Here is a 22671-nt window from a genome sequence, read left to right as displayed (position 1 = left end):
TAATTGAAGTTGCTACTCATACAAACCAAGTCCTTTACCATGCTCTGCTGTGTTTGTGCTGTGGGTGAGAAACTCAGCCTTCCAGCCTCTTTGTATTTATGGGCTTTTTAGCTGAGACAGTTAATGTGATCTTTTAATCTACAGGCTGTTGCCTACCAGAAATGAGACAGTTGCCACGCGGTTCGTGCAGGCAGTAAGTTTTCATTCTCTGAGCTGCTGCTCTGAAATCGAGCAAGTTGTGGTATCTCAGTCTGAGCAGATGTGGGAGTGGTTGGGGTTTAGTATTTCCTCCTTATTCTGCCTGCTTCCCGTTCTCACAACAGCCTTGTGGTCAACTTCGAGCATTTGTGTCTTCAAGTGCTGCGTAGAGATCATCAGTAATGTAAGATGGGAATTCAGCAGCTTTTTACATCTGAATGAGTCTATGCCACTGCAAGGAGTTCATTCATTTTGTTGGCAGTACAGGCAAAGCAGCCTGAATGAAGACCCAAAGGATGTGGGCTGAGTATTTCCCATCTCTTAGCAGAAGCATCAACTGCATGATTTTAAAGCTTTGTTGTCAGTCTTACACACATAGCATTTGTTTTTCCTCTCTTAATGTTAGTATTGAGTCACACCAATTACATTATTACAGTACACTGTAGAACATGCTGCAGTTCTGTATAGATGAGTTGCAGTGGATCTGGCAATTATGTCTCTTTTGAAAAGACACAAGTTGAACATTAGAATGCCCATGAATTAAGGGGCAGGCAGCAGGCACTCATTAAAGATTTTAATTGCTTTCTTTTTCTTATTTGAAACAAAGCAGGGGGAGCCATCTTTCAAAGAGAGCAATTAAAGGATACTTCATAGCTAATTGTAGTGTGAAGGGACTGCTACATGGAATATGCTCTATTGAGATGCATATGATTGCTTGATGTTTTATTAAGAAGCATATCTCTGTACTGTGGTAAAATTCGATTTTCTGCAGCATAAATGTGTGTGTGTAATAACTGCTGAAGTAATGGCTGTTTGAATTTGCTGTGGGCCTTTTCCTCTCTACAGATACATGTAATAAACATACCATAAATAGGCTGCAGTTATCACGTGGCTGTGGCACAGCAATGTCAGTGATGTACAGCAAATCCCTGTGGATAGGTGGGTTGTCCTGATGCAGATGTGCTGTATATGCGGGTATGAAGATGCAAGCTGTCCACAGCTCAGCAGGACTGTATAGACCAATGGCTGATCTGCGTCAAAGCAGACGTTCCCTGCTGTAACCTGGCTGGGCCTGTGCAGCTGGAGTGCCTGTGCTGGGCCAGAGACACTGTTATGGGGTAAGCTGTGTGAGCTTGTGGCACCAGCTGCAAGCCCTCTTGGGTGCATGCATCCTGCCACTGCTGGGAGGGTGCTTGCTGTTGTTGGTGTTGTGTCTGTAATGAATCCCAAAATATGCAAACACAGTTCATCACTGGGTTGCCGTATTACCCCAGATAGAGAGGGATTGATTTTATATTTTCCTCTGTGAATACAAGTCAGTCCTGTTGGTAGCGACCTTCTCCATCCTACACGTTCTTACAGAGGGTCTCTTCTGCTGGCGTGACTCACCAGCTCTCCATCCTGCCCGTGTGCAGTGAGGCACATCTGTGTGACAGTGGTAAAGGGAAGAATCACACATGGGGGTGTCAAAAATGTATTTGTAGCTCTTCTGATTCTGCTTAGAGTGGAGGAGAAAATAATGCAGTGGGACAAATCAGGGAATTGTTGCTTACCGATGCTCTATTTAGAGATCAGTGTTGGAGAAATTACCCTTTTTCCAGTTGTGTTCAGGAAAATTAGTGTAAAGAGCAGAAACACGGGTGTTAAAATAGCAATGATGGAAATGGCTTGCACCTGTGTTGACCAGTGACTGTCAGGATTTCTGGCTGCCCCAGTGATGTTTACACAAACATAAACAAAGACAGGAAAAATGGTGCTACAATCACAGCACCCATCATCTTTAGAAGCCAAAGAAATATTTGCATTTTTCTGGGGGATTTCAGGAAGTATTGATTCACACTTCCCTCCTCTTCCCCCCTGTATGTAACACTGCAAAGGTAAATGGTACCCTGAGCCTCGGGATGATGGTTTATCTTATTTGTACACAATCCATGCTCTTTCTACTACTAATGCATCAGTTTGCTGTGAGATTTGGTGTTCTATAAACAGCTCTGCATTAACATAAGGGTTTCTTGATTTTTGAATAGCTGGAATTAGCAATTGGAGATAGGGTCAGTATTTACATAACCATTAAAAATTGTGAGGATGGAAGTGACTTGATAAATTTGCTCAGTGGCAACTTTTGTATGTGGAAGTAGAGTTATAGATTGTAGCGACCTTCTGTGGCATTGAGATTTAAAAGATGGAACAAAATACGGTTTATGACCTTGTAAAGAACATTAGTCATGCCTATGCATATGTTGTTTTTAACTACTCACTGCCTAGGTGAAGTACAATGTGTACGATATGTTCAGTATGACTGCAATTTTAGAACATTACCTCCTAGTAATACATCCCATTCCTACTTATTGTGGAATTAGGGCATGTTTGTGTATCTAGTACCAACATCTGCTAGCAGATGTTAATGGGCACTCACCAGTTCTAGTTAATTTTCTATTTGTGCTAATGAGGCAACTCAGAAATCGTAGCTTGGTGCTAGATGGATACCCAAAAAAGCATCAGGCTATAATTGATTCTAATGGGAGGCCGATCAGACTACAGAACACGAGGGTGCTATTTTCTATCCAAAAAAAAGTCATCATTTAAATGATGTAGAAAATTATGTTAATGCTGTTGTATATACATAGGAGAATTCACATGGCAGTGAGAATTGTTCTGTATAAGCTTTAACTCTTGTTAAAGTAGTGATCTTACAATCTCGGAAGCTTTCTTTCTTTGCTTTTTTTAAGAGGCTTTTAAAAATTTTATTTATTTAAGTGTCTTGGAGTTAAATGCAAACAGAGCCTGGAGCATTTTTTTAGTTATATCTGCTAAAGACAGATGAGCCATGCTTCTCAGCACTGGTTGCATGATTTTCTGTTTGAAGTTGCTCTCATTGTCTTATACAGTGTCTCACACGTCTTGTTCTGAACTATCTTTTTTGATCACTAATTGTCCTTTGCAGTAACATGAGAAAGAAACCACTTTTCTTGCTACAAGAGGTGGTATAAATTTTTGCACACGATCCAAACACTGTACTGAGTCTGACCTGTCAGTTTGACTTTAAATGTTTCACTGTATGGCTCTTGGTTGTGATTTGGTTGTCAGTAACTGTGTTTGCTGTTTCAACTGTTATAAAGTGCTTGGAACTGGGTACTACACAGATAAGGTAATGATGATGCTGTTACAGCTTAATCATACTAAAATATGTGTGGGTTTCAAGGGCTGTATGTTCTGGAAATTTTCATTTCGTTTAATTCTCATGTGTAACCTTTTTAGGAAAAAAGAAAAAATCTCCCTGCAATTAAAAAGAAATAACCTCCTTGCTTTGGGGAGGGAATGTTTTGTTTGTGTTTGCTTTGGGTGAAATTGTTGGCAGTGTCCTAATTTTTCTGATCTTTTAGGTATCAGACCTGAATGTTTTCTTATGTTGCACCCCACTGAGCTGGGATGCCTGGGGTGCTGTCTCTGTGTGGTCAGCATGCTCAATAGCATACAGCTCTGTCTTTCTCAGAGGTCAGGCAGGCTGAGTGAAGCCCAGCCTGAATGTTTGGAAAATAGAAGGAGTTTTCTCTTTACTCTGGGATTAAGATTTTCCTCATTGTCCACAGAAAGCAGAGGCTGGAATCTTGAGGTAAATTTCAGTCTATGACATATGATGTTTTGGAACATCACAATTGTAGGCAATTGAATTAATAAAGAACCCAGATTTGAACAAGTTGTCAAAGAGGTAATGAATGTCCCATCTCTGGGGACACTCAAGGTCAGGCTGGATGGGGCTGCGAGCAACCTGATTGAGCTGTAGATTTCCTTGTTCATTGCAGGGGGGGAGTTGGACCAGATGGCCTTTGAAGGGTCCTTTCCAACTCAAACAGTTCTGTGATAGATTAAGGATAGCTTTGGATTTTTAATTATGGAGAATCTAATCTGTTAGGTTTGTTTTCTAACTTTCTGATTCTGTGAAACAAACCAGATGAGGTATTCATACAGATCCTTTCTGTATGTGTAGCTGTCTTTTTGAGTTTACTTTGAGTGTGGATAAAAATCAAGTCTACTTCTGCATGGGAACATCTTCTGTGTCGTTGTGTATTTTTAATTAAAAAAAAAATTAAAAAAACCCCAAACTTGGTGATTTTACTTGGTATGCCATGGGTGATCGGCAGAACTTCTGAAGGTGTCAGTTCTGTTGCTGTATTGATGTCTGACTGTCCATTTATATCTGTACCCAGGCAAACCGGGATGCAGTGATCAGCCGTGCCCCTGACCAGCAGGATGACCGCGCTGTCAGCTTTCGGGATGCTTCTGAAGTCTATGACCTTCTCAGCATCACTCTGGGCAGAAGAGGGCAGTATGTCATGCTTTCTGAGGTACCTCTGGCTTCTCTTTCAACTTCCAGTTGAAATGTGCAAGAGTGACCCCATATAGTCTGTAACTGCTGGTTCTTCATCAGGGAGGTCAAAAATCAAGTATACTATTTGACAATTAGTAGAAACAGCTGCAGACCTACAGCCACACAGGCCAGAACTGTTTGAGACATTAAGCTAATTTTTATGTAGGCACTTGAATAAAGCAGTCCTAATTTAAAGTGTGATGTTGTATGCTAGCAGGCCCCATTAATTGAGAGGAGGAAGATGATGTCATTATCAAAAAAACAACCTGACCTTCTCCACAACTAGTTGTCACTCCTTGTTTGATTTCTGAGCCATGCCAAAGCATCAGTCTTGACAGATATATATTTAAACAACAATAAAAAAAATCTGACTTTTCTCCAACGTTTGTTTCTCAGTGCTTGGAGAGAGCCATGAAGTTCGCATTTGATGAATTCCACCTCTGGTACCAGCTTGCCCTGTCCATGGTGGCTTGTGGAAAGGTAAATTTGAAATCAAAGGACTTTAAAATGGCAGTTTTTCCTCCAGTGGAATGCATTAGGTTATCTTTTTGAATGTGTTTGATTGTGTTTTGTGTGGGTAGGCGCCACCAGACAGTTTATGTGAAAGGACAGTGCTCCCCTTTGAGACTTTGATTGCACTTCGTGTGTGTGCACTTCATAACCTGTACTGTTCTTTCCATGTAGTGTTTAATCTTCATTATCAGAGGGAAAACGGATTTTACACATGGCTGTGGATTGAAAAGCATTATATTCCTTTCCATTCCATGCTGTTTCAACGTAAAGAGTCTTAGCATAAGATGGCTACTGATGTCTCACTGTCAATCAACTCTGTGTTTTTGGGCAATTGACTTAATGTCTCTTTAAGTTGTTTTTCCATCTGATCATAGCATGAGTTGAACTGGAAGAGACCTTAAAGATTTTCAAGAATATGCTGATGCTTTTTCTGTAGAAAAACAAAGGATGTTTGAATGCATGTACTTTTGTCATAACACAAGTTTTTAAAAATTAATGTAGTATTTGTCAAAGTTACCAGTAAGCCACTGATTTGTCTGAAGTCTGGTTGCAAAAGATAGGCAAAGGTAGTACAAATCTTTTCTTAAAAGAAGAGATTTCCTGCAGGAAAAGTAGGTGATTAAAAAAAAAAAAAAAAAAACAAAAAACTGGTTTGTGCTGAGAGTCTCTACCTACAACTGTTAGGAATTGTGAGCAGATTAATGCTGTGTGGTAAAAGACCATTATAGCATAGTCTTATACTGCATGCCCATGGAGTATAGGTGGTTCAGGTGGAACTAAGCAGAGATCACCAACTAACTATCACGAGCCACGTGATACCTTCTCTTGGCCTTTCATGGCCTTAAGCGGAATTGGAAACTGTATTTGGAGTGAAAGCTGGAGATAAATACACAGTGTAATACTTTTGCAAAAAAAATTGTCATCCTGCAATTTATAAGTGACAGTAAAGCGTGGAAAATGTCTGAAGGGATTCCTTTCTTTTTATGAGCATAGACAAAGCCTTAAGCTGTTGGATTAAGAAAATGGCAGACCAGCAAGAGAAGGTCTATTAAGAGCATCAAGGATGGCTAAGGGTATAGTTAACACTGTGGAGAGAGGAAAAAAAAAAAAATTTAGCCATGAATGGAGAGGGAAAAAATGACCAAGATAAACAAATCTTCAAGAGTTTTTGTAAAGAGGTGTTTTATTCTGTCTGTAATGAATAGGATAAGATGTGATATCTTCCAGTTGCAGCAACCCAAGTTCATGTTTCCAATTAGGAAGAAAAAAAATGAATTGCAGTACACTGGAAAAGACTGCCTGTGGAGCTTGTGTGGAGCTTTTGTCACTGGTGATTTGTGTAACACCCTGGATTACAATTGGATATGGAAAATGATAGCTTGACTCAGTCACACAGAAATATGAAGCTCCTGGAGGAATAGTGGAACAGCAAGCTTGGTGTCATGGTGGTAATACCTCGCGTTGGCCTTTGTTAGGTGAGGGCTATAGAAGTTGGGTGCAGCTCCCCTGGGTATTCAGCTGGAGCTAGCACATAGCTGCCCTCTCTGCCTTTCCAAATCCTCTGGATACCTGATCTGTTGATATTCAGGGTGACAATGACTAGATACCCAGTGATGGAAGGCATAGTATCTACCCATAAACTCTCTTGACTTAACTTGGAAGGTTTATTGCCATTAAAGGTTGTTTAGCCTATTTCTGATGGCAAACAGTGCTGTAACCCTAATCATCTGTTCTAGAGCAAACCTGGATTTTAATTGCTGGTAGTTGAGAGTGTATCCAGAGAGTAACTTTGGTTTATTCTTAGACTTGTCTGTAAATGAGAGAGATGGAGCTTGATCTTTAACTTCTAACAATTTGCATGAGAAGTCTGTCCTCCTTATACACTTGCATATCTTCTCAGCTTTTCTAGAAGCTACTGTATACATGAAAGAGCTACATAAGCATCCATATCTCTGTAACTCTGTCCTATCTTTTCAGATATCCTATTATGTCATGTCTTTTTGCCTGAACTTCTAATATTTAGAAGGTAAAGTGGCCTGATCTTGCCTGTTAGTGTAAAAGCTCTCAATTTTCTGAGCCTCCTATGGGGCAGAGGAGATTCCCTTACACAGCAATCTTGCCTGTGCAGCATTTCACTCCTAATCCACAAGTATTCTCTGAGGGTTCCTGTCGTATACTCTGCAATGCGTCATCTTGCTAATGGGAGATACAGCATACATTTTTATTCTTCTTTGCAGCTTGATAGCAGAACAGATTTCATTTACATGAAAGTACTCCAGTGCAGCAGGAACTGCTGATAACAGTGTAGCTTGCCTAGAATGCAGAATAGAGAGCACACATGAGGTTTTATAGGTAAAAGATCTATTTTCACCTATCTCAGTCACAGCCAATTCCTGATCTTATTTCTTGGTAATGAAATCTCACATCCTGCAGTGTTACTTGTTCTGCAGTACAGCAAATTGTGCTCATAAATCTTGGGCATGACAGGAACCCTTTTACTACCAACCTGTGAATGCTGGAACTTGGTCTTTTTGTTTTTTTCTTTCTTTCTTTCTTTCTTTTTTTTTCAAATACATTTCTAGGATTTGCAAAATCTGACCTTCTTAAAAATGCTGTAAAAGTCTGTCTTGTCCCCTGTTCTGTGCGGTGTTGAACTAGCCAAAAAATTGCCAAACGGTGGCTCTCGATTTTCACAAGTGATCACTGTGAATGTTAAGTCAACCAGCTAAGATTGTTACTGTGTGTATGCTTGAGTTTATTTGTTAGTTTAAAAAGGATGTGTCTTAATAAAAATAGGCATGCCACTTCAGAAATTTCTTACAGAGCAGGCAAGGCCTTAGGGATTTATAAAACAGTGAATAAGCAAGCTCAAAGAAGCATAACCTTCCTATTGTTCTTCTATCCACTTAAAGCAGTAGAAATAATGGAGTGACAGCAATTTAACTTGCCTGTGCTTCTCAGAATCTCCCTTAATGAGAAAAATGGTGTCATCTGGTTCTTCTTGTGGTTTTTTGTTTCGTTTGTTTTTAAGGCTGTTCTTGGGAATGCATGTTCTGTGTATTTTCCAAACAAAAGGAGCATTTTTTTTAGATTTATGATTGCAGTATGGCCTGAAATTTGAAATACTTTTATGGACAATTTTAGATGAAATGCTGGGAAGGCGTAGACAATGGCATGAGACATACCTGCTATAGAAAGGGAAGACTGAGAGATGTCCTGTGTCAGCAAGTGTAGTTCTGTATAGGTGAGAGAAAAGCTAAAATCAGACTGATGCAGAACCCTTGTGCTTCTGCATTGTTGCTAGAAAGCGATGCAGAACTCTGCGCGGATGCTTTGAGTTGCTTCTGCTGGTAGTAACATTCGTAATTTGGTGACATGACAGCCAGGGGTGGAGTGGGCATAGCAGCTCCCTGTGCCTGCCATGCGCAGACTGACCGAGCCCAAGTGGTGAGCACTGTGATAGCCCGATGCCATCTGGCACAGTCCTCAGGCTGTGAGATGAGCCACTGTCCTGCTGCCAGCCTAAAATGAGTGCAGTAGGTTGCATCTGCTTGTCTCGAGACTTTCAAAAAGTAAAAATGACCTGTTTTCAGAAGAATGGCAAAGGAGCAAACTTGTATTTACAGAGTAGAAGACTGCGTACGATGAGAATCTGCAGCTTTTCAGCTAAATGTTTTGCACTGAAGGCCATGGTGATAACCAGCACGCAGCTGCTGGTGTCTGAAGTTGGAGGCAAAATTGTCAGTGTAGGTGATGTATTATAGGCAAGAGGGATGTGAAATAGGGTCCTCGTGCACTTGCAAGCATTTCTCTGGCCTCAGACCAGTTGGATCAGTTACATGTTCTGACTCTTGTCCCTTTCCGCACTTCACAGCCCCACACAGGACCCATCCTGAGTCCCAAAATGTCACTGGAGCTCTTTGGGATTAGAGACCCTGAAGTACATCATGGGATTGAATTCTGATTTAGATCAACAGTATTTGATGGTTTTCTGGTTCTGCATCACGTGTTTTTTTTTGTACTGCAGCTGAAGGGAAAGGTGAACCAATAAGCAGTGCACCTTGTGAAAGCACACATAAAGCAGTGTTGATGCTTCTCTTTTAAGTACCAGTCCAAGGGGACAGTATTTGTCTTTCATGACGGTGATGTGCTGTTTCCCCAAGAGTGGTGAGGAAGGATTCTGCTGCAGGGAGAACTGAAATTATTAGGTGAATGATGAATGTACTTGATCTATGAGTTCTGGATGTCCTAGCTGAGCCTTTCAACCTGCAGCAGTCTTAGTCAGCTTTCATGTCCAGTGGATATTTATTGCTAGTATATTCATTGCATGAAACGTTTTCATGCTCAAATTTAATATTTCTGCTCTATTTATTATTGTTTTTTTCATTACTGACTTAAAAGCTCTAGGATTGTTTATATGTTTCCTGACAGCAGAAATGGGGAGCGATACAGTCTCAGCCTTCCTGAGGGATGTCAGGAGTATTTGCTGAGGGGAGACAATCTGCCCTTGCCCCTCACTCTCTCATACTCATTTAGGGGATGAAGAACGGCAGGATGTCAGTGAGAGAAGAGGTCTGGAGTTGGTGGAGAGGCTGTAGAGAAGAGCCTCTGTGATGGGAGTCCAGTGGAGCAGGAGGAAGTTTTCTGGAGGCAAGAGCTGTGCTCAGCAGACTTTGTGCTGGGGCTGCCGGTGCCTGCAGAACACCATCACATCAGCCCAGTGCTTGCCTTCAGGACAGCAATTGCATGAGTCCAAAAACAATTGTGTGGTTGCTGATCCCCCTGTTCTGAATGGCTGCCAGTAGAGGAATTGAAGCCAGAAGGATGGCACTTTGCAAAACCAAGCAGAGAAACTTGATTTCAACTGTGCAAAATGCTCCTGTCTCCTCTTAGCCTTCTTGTGTTTGCTCATGTTTAAGACAAGGAGGAAGAAAGAGCCACACTTGTCTACCTGAATGGTTCTTAATAACATAGCACTTCAGGAAGCGTCTGATGCTATACAAAAGGAAATAATCGCATCCTCCTTGGCACCTGTGATTCAGCTGGTTTTAGGAGGGAGCAGGCTGCAGCTGTCCCAGAGCCTGGAGTGCAGTCATGGTGCTCCCTTCAGCTGCTCCGCAGGGGAGATAATGCAGCCTTGCCCAGGGCTTGTGCCAGCAGCACTTCTAGGGCTTTGAAACCAGCCTTACACAGACATGAACTTCGGTTTCTGAGCCCTTTGAGAGTTGCTGATATGTGCTGGTCATAGCCAAATAGAGACAGCTAATGTCTGAGCTGCTCATATCTGTGTTGCACCCAAAAAAGGAATACTTCTCCTTATTTAAAACAGTGCAGCAAAAGCGGATGTCTTTGGTAGCTTCAAGGAGCTTCAAGTTTGACTCAGCCATGTCTGCAATGCCAACATACAGCTTTCCAGAAGGTTAGAAAGAAAGATATAAATATATTTGATACATAATTCTGCAGCAACAGCAGACAAATTTTCTGATTTAGGCTGTTCCTTCTGTTGGTTTTCTTGCTAAAGCTTAGGCTGGTTGCTAGGCAACTGGCAAAAAAATAGTTCATTTCTCTTCGCATTGCAGGCAGGAACCTTGGAAGGAGCAGAGGTCTCAGATGGCTCCTTAAATAGCATTGCTGGGGACTGGAAGTTAAAATATTGAACAGTCATTGCTTAAAGATCCCGTTACAAAGGTCAGCCATCTCGGGGATATGCAATAGTTCGGTTTCTTTCGGTGCAAAAGAAAGATCAGAAGTGTATGTGTGTGTGTTGTAGGCAGTGCTAAAAATGGAAAATTCTTGCCTGTTGAGCAGAGTACCTGGGTGGGCTGCAGGGTTGCCTTGAGGCTTAACTCTTTTCTTGACAGGAAGTGTGAAGTAGGGCATTCGTCACATTATTGTGGACAGATTTGTTCTATTAAATCCTAAGATTTGAGAGGTACTTCTAAAAGTGAATGTATGAAGCTGCTTAACTGCAGTGTTCCAGTTTGCAAACCATGAGGTAAAAGAAAAAGCTCCTTGTATTGGAAGAAGCAAATGTCTTTGGGGAATGTTGTTTATACTGAGGGATTTACAGAATTATAGAAATTCAGTGAACAGCTCACATCAGAATAACTGATACCCGTGTTCTCAATTGCTTTCTCCCTCTTATGTCATCTTCCCTTGCGGTTCAAGATCTCTTATAGTTCGATGGCTGTGAATCCCAGGATAAGGGAGGTACTTATTCTCACATACTGGCAAAACACCCATCCCCACTCCCAAACATCACCTTCCCCCCAAATCCTCTTCAGACAGCATAGTTTCTATGATCAGGCAGGAAGATTCTAGGAGTAAAGCAACGTTATTTGTGAAGATTCAGCTGTGTCCTGAGCTGCCTGTTGAATGGTGCACAAGGCTATCTACCAAGAACACCTTCTTGAACATTTTTTTTCTCTCTGGCTGGAAGATATTACTGAAGAGAAAAAGTCAGGAAAGATTTTTTGGAACCTCTGCAGGAGAAAAGCAACTGTATATGGCGTGTCAGGTCTGGCACAATTTGTTGTCTAGAAATTCTTCCTTTTACTTACTTTTTTTTTTGTCTTCTAAGTATGAAATGAATTCTCTGACATCCTTCTTTTCTTGCTTTGGTACAGTGGAAGAGAAGAGGAAAGAAAGATAAGTAGTATTGAAGTGCACTAGGAAATCCAGTATCTGGGCATCATCAGTGCATTTACCTAAATGGAGTGCAGAAGCTCTTAAGCCTTTTTGAAAAGCAAGGAAACTAGCAGTAAACTAATTTTTCGTTCTGTACTGATTGATCATGTGCAAACATCTTTGAGGAGCATGCTTGTGTACTTTGTTGTATAGTTAGCAAATGGGGAAGAAGAGTATTTAGTATTTGAAGTAAGAGTTTTTGGTTGTTTTATTCCCCTATAGGATTCAAAATCATGGTAGCTTTAATTACTTAGGGGAAGATGTCTTTTGCATCCTTCTTCCCAATAGCTTCCTTGTGTTAATCACAATTGCACTCTGTATATTGAATGCAGTGCATGGAGCTCTTTCAGAAGTTAAAACTGAAAGCAGCCATTTTGTCAGTGTTGGCAGTTACTTCCCTCCAACTGCCTTTCCTAATTTTCCTTCTCAGCAGAAGGAGAATATTGTTTGCAAATAGATTAGGTGAAGAAAAATTAACGGAGAGAAGAATGGATTCCTACGTAGATACTGGATTTAAACATGGAACAGTAATGCAGTGTCCTTTCTCTGTTGTTGCAAAAACCTTAGAGGTGGTATGTGAAGGATGGAGATGCTCAACTCTTGTAATAGAGGTTCTTAAGTCCTTCAAAGAGCTCATTCTTTTGTGGCTGAACATTCCCATTAAGTCAGTATTTTCACTCCGTAATCTGTTTTGAGGTCTATGCCTTGATGGACCTAACAAAAAATAGAGTCGTCATGGATCTCCTTAAACCTGATGAGGATCTCAAGGCTGAGAACTCTTGTATTAGACCTTCCATAAACGAAATTAAAACCCACACAAGGCCTTTTTCCTAGTGAGATTTCAAATGAGACCCAGAGGCAAACCCATTTTTTTCCTGAAGTCCTTGAGAACTGATTCCAGTGCAGTCTTTAGAATCCAGCAATTAGAAATCCGAACAGAATTTAATTCTGGCTAGGGTTTGTTTTTTTAAGTGAGCTGCTCTGAAGCTCAGAATTATGAGCAGGAAGCACACAGTCACTTGCAGTTCAAGCTCTGCTCTTCTCAAAACATGCCCCACCAATAAATCCAATCATTATTGCCTTGTAGAGAATCTCACAAACAATGCTCTTGGCTGCCTGATCCACCCACACTAAGTGAAAGAATATGTACATTTTAATTGTCAGATTATTTCAGTGTTGCACAGATGCTTTTTCACAGTAAATATTTTTACTAACCAATGACGTCCATGTTCAATACTTGATGTTTGTTCCCAGCCAAATGCCTGTAATGAGTGTCTGTGTCACAGCTTAGTAGTATATTTCTCACCAGTGTCCTCTAAGTAAGGTTCCATTGGGGGTGGGATATTCTTTCTACAGTTATTCCTTGTCTAACAGTTTCATCTAGGTGTAATTTCTGCTAGGTGAAGTTTTTGAGTTGAAATTATATAGTTCCCTTGAATTTTTAAATGCGGCTGGGTAGAAAGGCTTCATGTCGCTCTGTTTCTGAAATCATTTCTGCTCCCTGGGTTTAATTGCAATTTTTATAAACTTGCTTAAAGTGACATATCTTTGTAAATGTTTTAAGAGCAGTGTGGGAACAGTGTCTCTCCCTTTGTCAATTTGCATTCAGAAGCTCCCGAGCGCATGCAGTAAAGCTGCTCTGCACAGGCAGAGGCGTTTGGGTGTGGACTCAAGGCAGGATTTTGTGCTTAGCTGCATTCAGCAGTGGCTGTTGTGCTGTTGGCTCCTGAACTGTTTCTGGACAGCTTGCAGAAGCACTTCTTGGGGCTGTAGGGGCTGCAGAGCTGGCGTGCATCCTGGCCAGCCTTACTCAATGGTCTGCAAAAGGGGACAGAGCTCAAGAGGAGCTGGCAGGGAGCCAGGCTGTATGGCTTCTCTTCTGGAGTGGGCCCTGAAAGATTTTGCAGCTGTGGCTCAAATTAGAACAGACGTCTTGCTGCTTCAATTTGTGCTGGCTGGCATCATGGCTGTAGCCAGCACCCAGGTGCCTACTGCTTTGTCCTTCAGGGAACTGAGAAACCACCACCCTGTTCAGTCAGTATAGGATTTCGAAAAGCAGTGGCACTGGACAGGGTATACTCTGTATAAACTTGGCCCTTCCATTTTGATTTTGCCTGGTGGGATAGCAAAGGTTGGAGGTGTCTTTCAGCTGCACGTGAACTGGCAGATGGGGTGGCACGTAGTCCTACGGTGCTGCTTGGGTTTTTGGTCTACAAACACATGTGGGTTGGAGTAGAGGCACAAAGGAAGATGATGTGCTGGGCTAAGACACTTCTGAACAGCAGCACACCCACTGGTGGTACTGGAAATACCAGCTTCCAGCAGTGCAAGCAGCCTTTTGTAAGGGGAGGATAAGATGCCCTGAGATACTATTTGTTCTGAACAAATAGGTGTCACGAAGGATCATTCTGAGGGATGAGAGTCATCTAGTAACAGCAGATGTGTTTCTGTCTGTAATTCAGAGCTGAAGTCTTTATTTCTGAAAGGAGTGAGGTAACAGTTTAAATTCCGGTCTTTGCTCTTAGGCAAGCATCCTTCTGGCTTTGGACAAACTGTTGAATTGTCTGAAACTGTAAAACAGCAGATATTCCATTACTTGTACTGATGGTATTTGATGGCCCACATAGGCGAGGAGCAATCTGGAGAATGTAGGGCCAAGATTCTAGACCATGCTACAGGTACCCAAGCTTTCAAGCAGGAGGCTTCACACTGTGCCACTGCAGAGCCTATGTTCTCTCTTATAGAACTCATCTTTTCCTTGGCAGAACTGCTGTACATCCCTTCTTCCCTTTCCAAGGCTCCCTTCCAAGCCAGTTTTTAGCCAAGCTTTGAATCCCTTAGCAAGAGCTGGACCTTCAGTTCTGTGGAGAAAAGAGGAGGCAGGCTGCGCCAGATCTGTACAGTGTGAGGGAGGGGAAGTGCTGATAGCCCGTGGGAGTGTGAAGCTGTCGTGTGGAGCTGGCAATTCCTTGGGATTAGAGCAGACTCCAGACCCAGTGGTGTGATTGTCAGGAGGTCTGGTGGGGAGAGTTTTTGTGGGTCAGGGTCGGGAGGAGATGGCCATGGCCTGATAGGAGTAGCCATTAGTTTGGTTCTGCAAGCTTAGTAGTGCGTTTACTGCTCTCCTGTAATGTAAAAAGTCCATGGGTATTTGACATGGTTAGGAGCAATGGGGCATGTAAGAAGAAATTATGAGAAAACTTCCCCTCGAGTTCCCAGGTGAGAGCATTAGAGGGGCTCTGAGTCATTAAAGACGAGAATTGGAAATTTCAGAGAAACTGTTTTGAGCATGATGGGGTGGGCTATGAAACTGACAGAGCTGAGCAGACCTACCCGCCAGCCTCTCAGACCTGAGCTTTCCTTATTCCCCATTCAGCTTTCTGAAATATGGCAGCTGTGAATGGCACTGCTGTAAAAAGCAGTGTTTATAGAGCACATTGAATATCAGAAGGGCTGTGTGACTGCTTGGCTTCATAAACACCATTCGAGCATTCATGAATGGTAACCTAACACCAGGAAGATTTCTATGGGCTTTCTTTTCATGCTATTCAGACCACCCACTGAGCAATGTAGTGCTCTGCAACTGCCTGCTTCACCCTTTGCGTGGTGGGATCCCAGTTGTATTCTTTTATGTACTAGAAAAGACAGAAAACGGTCTACAGAACAGATTATTTTAGCTCTCTGAATATAGTTGGCCTAAAATGTAATGTACTGTAGGATAAGCTCTTTATGATCTCTTCTGGCTTACTAGAAGATGACTGCGTACAGGGGAAACTGTGTCAGAGTTCCTGTGAGTTGCAAGGGCAGCGTTAAAATTACCAGCATGTTCACAGCTTTTTGTGTAGTGCACAGACCGCGCTGGTTCTCTGGTGTATTTCTTCTGAATGTGGGAGGTGTGTGTGTGCTCATATGTGCACGTGTGTGTCTGTCTGTGCAGGTGAGAATAAAGTTGCTAGCTTTTTGCCCATGTGATTGTTTTTAACCTCATATCACTGTTTTGTATGTTTCACTGAAATATATTGTGTGGACTCCATGACAACATTGTCTAATCAGCCTTTTTTTATTTCTTCCTCCTCTCTCCCCTCCTCCTCCTCCAGTCAGCATATGCTGTATCAGTGCTCAAAGAGTGTGCTAAACTGCGACCAACAGATCCCACCGTTCCTCTTCTGGCTGCCAAGGTCTGCATTGGGTCACTGCACTGGGTAAGCAAGCTGATGCAATTGTCATTGTGCAATGTGTCTAATGCTGCAGTCACAGTACCATTGTGTAGTTGGAGTGCTGAGAATGGAAATCCATGTTAAAAATCATACACATAGGCACACGTTTTGAAGAAAAGAAAAATATTACTAATAAATATTGCAGTAAGACACAGGAATGGGTTTTGCTGGCTTTTGATCAAAAGGATGGGATAAATCCATAATGGCTATTCTTGAGACTGCCTCTTCAAATGAGTATCCAGAGCTGGATCTGCCACGCCGCTAGCCCCTGGAAGACAAAAGTTAATAAGTGAGTCTGACCCTTGAACTCCTAGATAGCTGAGGTCTGCTGTATGATTCAATCCTTTGTTCTTAAAGTTCCCGTGTCAGTGTTTTCTGTTCTGGATGTGTTAATGTATGCTCCAGAAGCAGAGTGGGAGTTGAAGTCTGTGCCTGTGAAATTCTCATTATCCCAAGGAGCTGAAACATCTGTCAGTCCTATACTGTTTGGTTTTATTAATTGAATTGCAGCCTGCTGTTTTCACCTGTCCTCACCACGAGGTGTCCCTGCAGTCAGTGAAGGATTATAATTGCTAACACAAGTAAAAGATACAAGAAAAAAAAAAGCATGAAAGAAAATACCAGAAGAATCTGCTCAGATTTTGGTGACAAAATATTCTTCCTCCTGCTGCAATCCTCAGCATCTCTGTATGGTAAAAATTGGTATAAAGATGAATTTGACTGAATGCTATCAATTTACATGACTGTCAATGAGAAGACTTGGTTATGTATGTATTTGAATCAACTGTAATTGTTGAACTTGTACGTGAGTCAGCAGAAACTGGGAAGCATTGTGTTCTAGGAGAAAAATCCGTCAGGTCTGAGGGTTATGGGGGAATCCTTGCTGACCTACATGACTTATAGAGCAATTTAGCTCTCTTGTAACCTTAGCTCAGTATGTAAGTTTTGACGGCTGAAAGCTGTTGTGCAGCTTAAAATAATACAGTAAATATATTTAAATAAAGCCAGTACTTTTTTCTGATTCTTAGAGATTTTAAAACTATAAGCGAGTCAGACATTACAGCTGTATTGAAGACTTATTAGCATCTCTGCTGATGGTTTCAAAAGCAACATCAATTTAGTATTAGTCTAAAACATAATGCTGAGGTTTTTTCTCTGTGTAGGCTCTGAAGTTAGAGTTGCTTCATGGGTTGAATTCCTATATTCATCTGGAGTGATAGTGGGGGACTTGGAGTCTAAGAGCTTACCCTATCAATTCTACTGCCTCAATGATTGCCAGGAGGAGGGGGAAAAAAAAAAAGCTGGCAGGAACAATCAAATTTAAGGAAAATCTTTCTGAAACCAAGCTAGGAGCCTATTTTGCCTAGGAGCCAGGACTTCAGTATGACAGGCAAACTTGAGATCTTGTTGCCCATAGTTTTTCAGCTCTTCTGACTTCCTGCTTGGTGAACAAAGTGAGGGGCACTGGAACTAATAAGGAAGGTGTTCTGTGGGACCTGATACTTATAAACAAGAACTGGTTGGGAATGCAAAGGAGAGTAGACTTGCTACTTGCTACAGTGAGCATGAAATGTTTAAGATTAGGATGCTGAGAGGAGGGAACAAAGAAGATAGCAGAATTGTCCATTCAGATGTACAGGAAGTCAAACAAGAGTGGCAGGAGCATAGAGAAGTGACCTGGGAGGAGTGTATGAAGACACTGTCCGAGTGAGCAGGGAAAAACTAGAAAAAATCTCAAAGCCCACCTGCAATTGAATCAGTCCACCATTCACATGGATGTTAATTGGCTGGAGAAATGGGCCTACAGAAATCTTACTAAGTTCCACAAAGAGAAATGCACCTGGGGAGGAATAATCACATGCTAGAGTGCCAACTAGCTGGAAAGCAGCTTTGCAGAAAAGGACTTGGGGTTCTGGTAGACAAATAGAATATGAATCATCAATGTCAACAACTTGTAAACAGAAATAGTGGCTTCAAAGAGGCTGTGGTCTCTCAATATTTGCTTGACACATGACTTCTGCCTTAATTAGACTTGGGACAAAATTCTGAGCGAGTGTATTCATCTTGTAAGACTCCATGCTAAAATCGAGATCCCTGTGATAGTCTGACATTTAACAGGAATGGTGAAGTTTTAACGAAGGCACTGTGCTAGATACTGGGTCATTGGTGTTTGTTGAGGTGAAAGGACCAGATTTCTGTAAGGTGAGAAAAGAAATGTCAGACTGCTTGTTTTTCTTATGTTACCCTGGTGTTTATGCAACTCTCAGTAGTGAGGACAAAATCTTGTATGGTACCGTTAAAGTCTGATGCCTGTGACGGATGAGGGGTTGAATGTGTAATTATTAGCCCAAATTAAAGATGCTGCTTTGCCAGTAAAATAGGCAAAGGTAAAATTGTTTTTTTTCCTTGATGCTTCTCTTCAACATCACTTTGGATCCTCTAGTGCAGCTGGCAAAGAAAGAATGCTTTGTTTTAGAGACATATAGAAAAGAAGGTGAAACTGTACCAGTCACAGCTCTGTCCTCAGTCAATCTGGTATGTCCAGAATTTCTCACACATGGCAAAAAATGTTAAAGCAACAGTCTAATCTTAAAAAAATAGAAGAAAGGAGAGAGAAGAGAACTGTTTTTGACCATTTCAAAGAAAGGGTTTTTCCCTCTAACAGTTGCTTTTTCATTGTATGGAACACTTTCCAGTGTTTTTGGATCAGAAGTGAGGTTCAATCTGAAATAATAACATTTTTTCACAAGAGCATAATTTTACTGTAGTTATTTAGAAAATAATCTTATAAACTCAAACCAAATCCAGTAATATTCCTCTCTCCTCTTCCTTTTTCTCAGTGGCCTATACTCTATTCTGACACCAAACTTTAATGATGCCATAGAATAGTTTTAATTAAGGGGAGCCAGAGAGAAATCTGAGCATCTTAGCATGATAGGTTTCTGCATTTCATAGTTAAAGGGATGCCTCTGATACTATTGGCAAACTCCACTGTCTAATAAAAACCTTCCTGCTTAGCAGAGCTGTTTTTCTAAATGTCATCCTTACAGTAATTATTTGCATTTATATTACATGGCAATCACAACAGAATTGAATCAGTTAAACTGGAAGTGAACAAATTGATCAATGCCAGTATAAATAGAAAGGAGGATAGACAGGGCACTGGAACAATCTAATGGACAAATATCAACAGTAGCAAATATTCAGATGCATCTTGCTTTTCAAAACATACAGAATGAATAATTTCTCAGTTAGGAGGTTTATCTGTGTACTTCATTGCTAGTTAGGCAGGAAAAGGGCAAAACCAGATCACTGTTCGTACAAACAAAACATGCTGTTTGTATGTCCTACATCTGTCTATTGTGTGCTTTTGGTGTGATGTATTCAGTTCATTTATAGTCTGTGGACTAGTTTAGTCTTACTTCAGTTACTAGCAAAAAAAAAAAAAAAAAAAAAAAAAAGGACAATTTATTCTGTCAGATAAATACAAAATAGAACAGTCTCCTTCCTAATTAATGTAATGGTCATTTTAACTTGTTTTGCTGACTTTTTACATGGAATCTCCATACACTCTGAAGAACAAAAACCCAACCTAAATAAACTAATTGATACCATTCTGATTTGGAACAGTGAGGATACCCAGATCATGGAAAAAATATCACAGAGCAAAACAAAGTACAAAATGTATGCATTTGTACTGTGCCATGCAAATCAATGTATACCAGATGTGGAAAAGATCTGGATGCAGTCAGCTTCTGTTGTGACATTATGACTGGTTTATTAGCTGATGTAAATTGGCACTACTCCACTGCCATATTTCTAGCACCATGCTGGCTTACATCAGCTCATTATCTGCCCCTCAACCACTAGCTTTCAGAATTTGGCCTGCTTTAAACATCTCAATGAAGTAAGGAATGTTTCCATTTTCAGAATTATAGATTTTCACAAATTAAAGGAAAAAAAAAAACACCGGAGAGTGAACAGCAGATTAGTCCTTCAGTTGTTCTAAAGCTTACACCAAATGCCTTGGAGGACCACTTCAAAATACTGCACCTATACGGATCACACTTGTCTGGCCAAGATGCAGTTTGACCTGTACTTAATAAAGCTGATAGCATGCAAATTTTTTAACAAAGTTGGAACTCTTATACTGTATTTATCCCATTACCCTGGTGTGTTTTAAAAGACTTTTTGTGGTGAACTCAAAATTGCTTTTGAGGTGCCATGCTGCCTGGCATTCCAGTTTGCCAAGATTTCAGCAGAACGGTCTGATGAACTTAAATGTGAACAATTGTATCAAGGGAACACAAAGGCTATTTGTGTTTAACCAGCTGTCTTCTGGCTTTCCAAAAATTACTATGAAGTTTTGGACTACTGAAGTTCAGAGTGTTATTTTAGATTTTCTTAAAAGTCCATGTAGCTTGGAGTGGAGTGTCCATACTGGGGTTGTCCTGTCTTGATCTGCTGTCAATTCAGAGTGCCACTTTGTAAAAGACTTGCTGCAGTTTTCTCCTTCACTTAGCACTCCTTCTCAGCTATACTGGTGGAGATTTTGAGCTACAACATGAGTTGTTGTTTTTAGTAACTTTATATTAAGGTGCTGGTAGTTTCACTACTCATCTAGGTTCCACAAGACAGTTGTGACAGGTGTTGTAAGAATATTAAAAACTGAACACAAGGTGTCAAATACTTACTTTATCAATTTTATAAGTATTATTTAAAGGCATCGATAGTTACTAAGATGCTTTCAATGGAGATGCATTCAGAATTTGATAAATACCCATGGAGATGAATTGTGATTCTAGGATAGCTTGAATCTTCTATGACAGTGGTCTAACAGAGAGTAGGAGGGCATGAGACATGCTCTCACTGTTTTCAGCGACCCACAGTTGACACCACAGAAATAGTACTTTGGAGTTAAATGTGGGTAATACCACACAATGCCACTGTTATCAGCTAGCACAAAGTTTTGGAGAGACTTCACCCTATGGCAAAAACTGCAGCATGAGTGCGTGCTGCACCTCACTACCACTTCCCTTGCTTCTTTTGACTTGTAGATCCTAGTGTGGGAAAATGGAGATTGTGTTGTCTGTTAGGGCAAAGGCAGAAGAGCAGCAGGGTAAGGCCAGGTCAGACAATGCACGAAATCTGTAAAGTGTAAGTTGTATGGTGAGGTCAGTACATGATGGGGGCGGGAAGGAGGGTTGGAAGGTTGGCAGCATGGAGATTTAGAGTTGCATGCTTCTGAGGTAACAGCTTATCATTCATTACTTTCACAGACCACTTAATCCAAGAGTGTTTCTTTCTCTTCTCTCTGTTGTTGACCCTGTCATTACAGATGATAAATGATGTGCATGTGCTTGTACCCAGTCACCTAGGAGCCCTGGAATTGCATGGCATTGCGTAGGTTTTACTGTGGTATGAGTAACATTGTAAGATCAAATCTAGCCCCATTATCCGAGTTATTCCACCTGCTAAGCAGACTCTATAAAGGACTGACATCACTGTGAGGAGAGGCTACTGAGAAAACAGTGAATGGTGAGGAGCTGCTGAAGATTTCTTCCATCTTTTAAAATAGATTCTCACTGACATCACTGCTTCTGTTACTGAGGTAATCCAAAGGATTTTAGATTTTAAAGGCAACAAGAATTTTATACATTTTCCTTGTGAACAAACCACTCTTGATACACTGGAGGAAAGTATCAAGTATTACTAAGTACAGTGGGCTGGGTTTACATGCTGAATATGTTGACAAGCAATCAGCAATATTGAAGGACCAACAATAGAAAGCATGGGATTTTTTTTATTTCCTGGAATGTAATGTGGTTTGTGTTGTATATTGTGAACAGCAGTGGGACAGAGCTTTCTGTTACACAATACCTTACTGGGCACTTTTTTTCCTATGTAGTTTTTCCCTTTTCTCTTAATCTTCCCATTATTTAATTTTTCCTGTTCTTTACCGTAGCCTCCAAACCTACAAGCCTGTATAACAAAGAAGATAAAAGCCTAATTCATCTAGTTAACAGTATATAGCTTTGTGTGGAAGCTCTTCCTATAGGATTTGGATCTCTGAGATACTTAGGTGTTTCTCAGTCCTGGGGTGTCCAAGCTCCTATTTCACTAACCTTGTCTGCTGTCCTAGTCCAGTGTCATGTGCTGTGTTTCCTGCCTCCTCCCTTGTGCACTCCCCTTCTCAGCGCAGTAGAATGTCATTTCTGTGCTGCAGTGTAACGTCAGTTTTGCTTGTCTTCATTTGTTCTAAATCCTGGTGGGAACTGCAGTCCACGTGCAGTCCTGGAAGGTGTAGATTCAGTGGTGTAGGGCTTGAGCTTTTCTAAAAACACACGGGGTGGTGGTTGGAAACCAGCTGGGTGGCGATAGGCCAGGCGACAGCACCTGCTGTTCCCCACTTGTCAGTGTGCCTCTGGGCTTGGCTGCAGCACTCACCTAACCTGCGGTCAAATAACAGGAGTAGCTGGAACAGCCTACCCTCAGCGTTGTGCAACTAACAACTACTCTGTTTTCATCAAAGATGATAGAGGAGGTGGAAGGGAAAAAAAAAGAACAGCAACGCAGCATTACAATCTTATCAGTGTCAGCTTGTGGTTTGGCAGCCTTTTTCTCGCCAGGTGCCAGCTGCATGCTTCTTTTCTGGTGTGGGGGAAAAGTTATTTAGCTAGTGCTTCC

General features: G+C 41.3%; 1 protein-coding gene across 7 annotated transcripts in view; it reads left to right on the top strand.

The window, feature by feature from the left end:
• Window positions 1-22671, top strand: part of TTC7A (tetratricopeptide repeat domain 7A) — a 160807-nt gene that overhangs the window by 35295 nt on the left and 102841 nt on the right. For all 7 annotated transcript variants that reach the window (XM_042812210.1, XM_042812129.1, XM_042811968.1 and 4 more), the window contains 3 exons: window positions 4407-4544; window positions 4964-5047; window positions 15865-15969. In XM_042812210.1, coding sequence (XP_042668144.1) covers window positions 4407-4544; window positions 4964-5047; window positions 15865-15969 — 327 coding nt within the window. The remainder of the gene's footprint in view (window positions 1-4406; window positions 4545-4963; window positions 5048-15864; window positions 15970-22671) is intronic.

This window comes from Centrocercus urophasianus, unplaced genomic scaffold (assembly GCF_019232065.1).
Source record: "Centrocercus urophasianus isolate 14NV4802_14NV808 unplaced genomic scaffold, USGS_Curo_1.0 seq_10, whole genome shotgun sequence".
NCBI lineage: Eukaryota > Metazoa > Chordata > Aves > Galliformes > Phasianidae > Centrocercus > Centrocercus urophasianus.
This window is presented reverse-complemented; position numbering and strand designations above follow the sequence as displayed.